Source organism: Arachis duranensis, chromosome 7 (assembly GCF_000817695.3).
Source record: "Arachis duranensis cultivar V14167 chromosome 7, aradu.V14167.gnm2.J7QH, whole genome shotgun sequence".
NCBI lineage: Eukaryota > Viridiplantae > Streptophyta > Magnoliopsida > Fabales > Fabaceae > Arachis > Arachis duranensis.
Window position 1 is genome coordinate 69,374,973 of NC_029778.3, and position 7,200 is coordinate 69,382,172.

The following is a 7,200-nucleotide window of genomic DNA, read 5'->3' on the forward strand; positions in this document are numbered from 1 at the left end:
GATGATTCACAAAAGTACTGTAATAAAAAAGACAACGTGACTATAATAGTAGTTGAACTCAACAAGCATGACTTTGTAAAATATTTACAGCCATAAAAGAAACTAATTTAACAAATTGATATACATCAATAAAAAGAGTAACCGATATTTAAAAAATATTTGAGCGCAATGGCATCCCATTACCTCAAAGTTGATTTAAAAAAAAAAACAAATTTTCATCTCATCATCATGCATCCATTCATATTGGATTAATTGTTTAATATCAATAAATTTTATAACATAAATCTCACTACAAATAATAATATCTATTATCTAATAACAAATTATTTTTTTTAGCCAAAGATAGAAAGACTCGAATCCACAATCTTTTAGATGAGTATGAAAAGATTATACTATTTGAGCTATAACTCATTAATCAATAACAAATTACTTTACATGCAAAAAAAATTCATGTTTCATTCGGGATAAAATATATAAATAAATAAAGTTTACTCATATTCTTGTATTCTAATATTGGACTGAAATATTAGTTTTTGGTGGCCAACATCAAATTGTAAAAGGCCTACAATTAACCCAACATAAAGCCCCATACCATGCAGGACTAATCCAAGATGCGTGTAGTAACTCACTAACTCCCACACCTTTATCGTATTCACTCCATAACAATACTTACCAAACAAGGCTCAACGTCGCACTTGTTAGATTATTTCCAGTAGAAAATTCATTTCAGTTCTTGTTTATAGCCTACCTGTCATAAAAAGTAACTCTACATCAGTTTTTGCATTATAAATAGTAAATAGAAACTCAAAGTATCTCTCTATTCTTCATTAGAAGGAACTAATTTTAGTCTCTGTTGTGGTCCCACTTAATTAATTAATTAAAATACTTAAAATTAATATAATTAATTTTTTTAATAATGTAATTTAAATTTTTAAATTTAAAAATAATTCACTATTGAAAGATATTAATATTAAATAAATTCATATATAACAATAATACACAATATATAATTCGGGGTTACACTAATTTGTAAAATTACTTAATACAAAGAAAAACATAATTAAGCTCTATAGTTGACGATAAGCATTGTGAAATTGTCATATGTGTTCAATCAAGTCCTCTTTCAATTGTCTATACTGCTGCGTATTTCGAAGTTAGACATTTTTTTGGAGAAATTGATAGTATGGTGCAAAATCTTCTTCTCCTAGCTGAGGTTGTGATAAGCCATTTTCGACATCATCATACTCTAAGCCTTGAGCAAAATTTCCTGTATAAGTGTCTCTTTCATCCTCAACAATCATATTATGCAATATAATATAAGCTCTCATTATGTTGGCAAGCTTCTTCTTTTTTCAAAAATGAGCTGGACCACGTATAATTGCAAAGCGTACTTGCAACACTCCGAATGCTCGCTCCACATCTTTTCTTTGCCCTTCTTGGTATTGTGCAAATAACTTGCGTTTATCCCCTTGTGGCTTTGAGATTGATTTGACAAATGTGGCCCATTCAGGATAAATACCATCTGCTAAATAGTATCCCATAGTATAATTATTACCATTAATAGTATAATTTACCTCTAGAGCACGGTCATTTAGAATATCATCGAACAACTGGAGAATGATCTAACATGTTGATATCGTTATTTGAACCAGAAACTCCAAAGAACGCATTCCATATCCAAAGGTCTGAAGATGCTACAACCTCAAGTACTATGGTTGCAACCCCACGATAACCACTCATGTACATACCTTTTCACGCCTTCGGACAATTTTTTCATTGCCAATGCATGCAGTCAATGCTACCTGACATGCTAGGGAAGCCACGACCCTCCGCCATTTGTAGCAGGCGTTGTACGTCATTTGGATTGGGTTTTCGCAAGTATCCATCCTCGAAAACCGAAATGACACCTTCAACAAATTTTTCCAAGCATTTAATTGTAGTGCTCTCGCCTATGCGCACATAATCATCAACAGCATCAGCTGCTACGCCATATGCTAACATCCGTATCGCAGCGGTACATTTCTTGAGTGGCGACAAGCCTCTTCTTCCAGTTGCATCAACCCTCTGTTGGAAATACGGATAGACGTTTGAGAGAGCGTCTACTATCCGAAGGAACACATGTCTTCTCATTCGAAATCTCCGTCGGAAAATGTCAGCATTATACACCGGTTCATCTGCAAAGTATTCTTGGAAAAGGAGATGATGTCCTGCTTCTCGATCTCTGTTGATCCATCTACGAGTAATTGGGATAGAACTTCTATCGATATCTTCTTCTTCTGAATCTTCGAGTAAACACTCATCGAACCAATTATCTATGAGTGTGTTATCTTGTCGTCTTCTTTTGCCATACAAAGCCTCATTAAACATATCATCAAAATTTCTAGCCATATTTAGAAATATATTTTTAGTTCTCTTCCGAGGTGAGAAACAAGAGTTGAAGTAGAGTTGCGGAGTCATTGATAGTTGATATTTATAAGTGTGCCTGCAATAAGTACCTTAACGGCTAGTTTTGCAATGGCTACTTAACGGCTAGTTTTGCAATGGTCACTTTCATGAACAATAAGGGCACAATAATATTGACTAATTTAAAAACTTACATCAGAAATAAATAAAACAAACTACATCACATACCAGTAATACGCAATAAAAATAATAACATACTACATAACTCTACGAATACAAGGAACCATTAAGAAAACCACTTGGCGATTATTTTCTCACATGCAATCTCATGAAGAGCTCGTCATTTTTCACTCATTGAAAACGTGTCAGTATTAAGTATTTGCATATCCATCTCCCTTTCCCTTTCCTTGGCCATCCTTTCCATTTTCCTTTCTTTTGCTTTTATCTCAATTTCTTTAATATACCTCTGAGTTTGTAATTCTTGTTCTTTCATTGCCGCTTGAGCTTGTAATTCTTGTTCTTTCATTGCCGCTTGAATTTGTAACTCATTCTCTTTGATAGCCATAATCTTTCCTCTATGTTCCTTCTCCTCTTCTCTTTCTTTTTCCCTATCCATTAGTTCCTTTTCTCTAACATTCTCAATATCTTCCATGAGATATAATTTTTTAACAACCGATTATTTTCTTTTGCTAAAATCTTCAGACATTTGTGCTTTTCCCTTACCTTTTTGCTTGCTCTTCTTTGATCCTTGTGGGCGAACGGGAGAGTCCACATCGGGCTCGTTAGCCAACGGTGTTTCTGGATTTGATGAGGATGAGTATGCTCCAGTTGCACTAACCTTGATTCTCTTTGAGCCGTCACTCTGTGTAGGTAGTTGGCTTCTCCATTTTTGCTCTAACCGAAGCATGTTCCAATGCCTCTCAAAAGTGAATTTTTGACCATAATTTGTGGAATAAAGTTTATAAGCCAACTCCTTTATATCATCAGCGTTCGAACCACTCCTTATGTTTCGACTAGCTTGATCGTAGCAACCAGCAAATTGTGCAACAGCCTTGTTGATCTTATACCATCGTTTCTTACATGCAACTACCCCCTTGTCATGTCGGAGCAATATTCTACACAGTAGCTATGAATTCGACTCCAAAATGTTTCCCTCTTTTGATCGGTACCAACTATAGGGTCAGTTGAAACATTTAACCATGCACTGGTCAGCATCTCATCCTCTTTGCAATGCCAGTGTTGAATACTATCTTGCCTCCAATCTTCAATATCATCATCATTGAGGTCGATAGCATCTAATCCACGAGGGTTGGCAAAATCTGAATATTGCGAATTTGGACTAGATTGTATAGGAGTTTGAGAGGATGGGTTAGAAAAGCCACCAACACCAGATGAGTTATGTCTTGATGCACTGAATTGAGTTGGAAACGGCAAAGAAGTTGGAGTAACATTTCCGATAGAAGGGTTAAATATGGATGAAAATGGAAAATGTGGTGTTTGTGAATTTTGATTTTGCGGTTGGAATATAGAAAATTGATTATTATAAGGAGCTTGAAAATTGAAATTAGACAAATTTTGTGGATTTGGATTTTGAAATGTATTCGGTAGTGTGAAGTTTTGATTTGGGACTTGAGATTTTGAGGTTTGAGATTGTTGGGTATTTGGAATTTGAGAAAAGTTTTGTAAGTAATTGAAGAAAGAGTTGAGTTGGTTTGGATCCATTTTTCCAAACAAAAAACAATATCAGCAGAACTTTGATTTCGGAAACTTGGAAGAAGATGAAGAAGAGTAGTAGAAAGTGTGAGAATAGAAGTGTATGTAAGTGGTATATATAGAGTAATAAAATATTAATTTATTAATAATAACGGTAACATAATAACGGCTAATTTTCAATAGCTAATTTTGCAACGGCTAATTAAATATAATAATATAAATTATTAATTAAATAAAAATTTAATTATTTAATCTAATTAATTATTTTAATTATTAATTAAATAAAAATATAATTATTTAATTTTGCAACGGCTTATTTTGCAACAGCTAATTAAATATAATAATATAAATCATTAATTAAATAAAAATTTAATTATTTAATCTAATTAATTATTTTAATTATTTAATATAATTATTTATTATAATATAATTATTTAATATAATTAATTAAAATTTTATATAATTATTTATTTAAATAATAACTTGCCATTTGGCAAGTTATTATTGGCTTCTCAAAGTCCCTGTTTAGAGGGCCTAGTTCCTCTAGAAATCCGTGTGAAGACCTTCTCTCCTTTTGCTCCAACGGCTAGGACCTTCTTGTGTCAGGAAAAGTAAAATTGGAACTCATGCATTGGACTTGCTCTTAGACTCCTCTGACATCATTGTTTCGACTCAACTAACTACGGAATACGTGTCTAGTTTTCATGGCTCATCTTTAAACGCTCCTTGCTAAGTATGGAGTACTGCACACCTTGTGAATTTGTTAAATCTAAATTCTTCATTTATTATATTTTATTTGAATGGTCTGGATTTAAAAAGGTAACTTGTTAATCAGGTTAATTTTTTTTTACAAATTTTAAATTTTTTTGGCAAGTCTCAGATATTGGGATGAAGTTCCAAATAAAAAATTAGTATATAAATATTAAAAATAATATGTCTGTACAAAAAAAAGTTATTGGACTTTAGAATTAAAATAAATAATACATAAAAAATAAGTTAAAAATTCATGTACTAAATCCAAAAAAAGATATATTAGAATCTTAAAAAAATAATATTAAATATATATTATGTATATAATATTAAAATTTAAATAAATTTTGTTTTGAATGAAATAAAATTATAATATTAAATATAAACACAATGATAAAAAATTTTGTGTTATATATATATATAATTTTATTTTGTGTGAAACAAAATTAAAACATTAAACATGAACAGAATGATAAAAGATTTAGTACTATATAAATTTAATTAAAAAAATATTTATACAACGTAAAAAATAAATAAACATATAATAATTTTATTTTGTACGAAACAAAAATTCATGTAAAAAAAATATTTATATAATTTTTTATTAACAATTTTTTATTGAAATATGTTATTTTATTATATTTATAATATATTATTTTGGATAATTATATTATTTTAGTTAATATATATTATTTAAAAAAATATTTAAAATTTATTATTTTGTATTAAGAATATTATTAAAAATATATTGTTAGTTTTTCTTAAAATAATACTTTCTTTTCTTTGGTTCAAATACTGTAACAATAAAATTTTTTTACGTAACTGTGTCTACTCAATAAATATTATATTCATTTATTTCTATATTGTATGTAAAATAAATAATTAATGTTTAAAAAAAGTTAATAAAAGAGAGAAGTATTCTTTTTTTTTAATTAATTTGAAATAAAAGATAATGGACTTGTTGTAACTGCCATGCATATTGTGCTTTGACTGCGTCGTCATCTGAGAATCATGCGCCTTCATGGAAACTGGGGTTCTTCTACAGAATCCGTTTTGCGTTTGGAGTTAGCTAACCAGCAGTGGCGACAGACATGCGTCTTCCTTTTCTATGGTAGCAATTTTTCGGACTTTGATGGTCATTTATGATAGAAGTGAAATAGGTGGGTTCAAGAACGTCAAAATCTATAGCTAGCTAAAACGATAGTGAAGCACCTGCCATCAAACAAAACAGTGAAAATATTTGAAGACATCACATCGACAATAATAGAGTAACAGAGGAATTAGTCTTTTTGTTAGTGCTGGTTTGTTTGTTCAGCCATGACAAAAAAAAAATAATAACAATAATAAATAAATTAAATTTACCTGATAACTTTTGATAGTAGATTAATTTTTAAGGAGTGCTGCACTCCCTGGAGTGTACTAACTTTCGCCAGTTTTCATTACCTAAATCTGTATCAATTTAGCTCTGTACCATATAATTGACCAAAATTGTATATATATTTGACAACAAACAAGGTTCAACTTCCTTATTTTAATTTTCATTAAAGTTTTGTGGCTATTTTGTATTTTAAAGATATATTTTAATAGTATAATATAATAATAATTTTTTAAGCTTTTAATATTTTCAATAACTTTAAGTAAAATGTTTTTTTATGTTGCTCTTAAAATGTATTTTTAGAATATATATTAACAAGATTCAAAAAAATAATTGAGGTATTTGTATTATTTTTTGCTTTTTGTTCTCCCATCACATTTTTTAGCCAAATGTTTCATCCACATATCTTATGTTAATAAAAAATATTAGTTTTTCAATTATGGTTTACTTTCTCCATATTAGCATTCCCCGAATACTGATTTGGTCCATAAAAAAAGTATAATATTTTTTAATAATAATTAAAAAATAGTTATTTTAAATCATAAATTATGACTATTTTTTAAAATTTAAAAAGCATACTAAAGTTAATCTTCGAGTTTAAATTATGTTATATCACGGTAAATTGGGCAATTAAAAAAATAAAGTATTCATATAAATCTAAACCATTTATACGAATGTAAAAAAATATATGGTCAAAATTTATTCGTATAACAAGGAATGAAAGACTCCGTGTTCTTTGAAAAATGACATGCTATTATTAGAGGTAATAAATAATAAATAAAGTAACATTCATTAAAAATATGTACAGTCTATTTAAAAATTAATAAAAAAACATTAACCTGATCATTAAACATAATAAAGTAAACTGTTAACAATAAGTGTTGAGCAGGATCATGAGGTGAATTCACCATTTGATAATAAGAAAAATTCAAGAAACGCATTAAATTTGTTCCGTCCAT

At 29.4% G+C, this 7,200-nt stretch overlaps 1 protein-coding gene across 1 annotated transcript; it reads right to left on the bottom strand.

Moving 5' to 3' along the window:
- Window positions 1–721: 721 nt before the first annotated feature.
- Window positions 722–2,388, bottom strand: LOC107458610 (uncharacterized). The gene is made up of 3 exons (XM_052251622.1): window positions 1,803–2,388; window positions 1,392–1,522; window positions 722–748 (listed from the first exon to the last, which is right to left on the bottom strand). Exons 1-3 carry the CDS (start codon window positions 2,386–2,388, stop codon window positions 722–724), a joined length of 744 nt encoding a protein of 247 aa, XP_052107582.1.
- Between the last annotated feature and the right edge of the window lie 4,812 nt (window positions 2,389–7,200).

Coding starts and splice junctions, on each gene's coding strand:
- LOC107458610 (XM_052251622.1), bottom strand. CDS start 2,388: ATGGCTAGAAATTTTGATGATATGTTTAATGAGGCTTTGTATGGCAAA. Junction 1,523..1,802: donor TGGCTTCCCTAGCATGTCAG/GTAGCATTGACT, acceptor ACTATTTAGCAG/ATGGTATTTATCCTGAATGG. Junction 749..1,391: donor GAGCATTCGGAGTGTTGCAA/GTACGCTTTGCA, acceptor TTTTTATGACAG/GTAGGCTATAAACAAGAACT.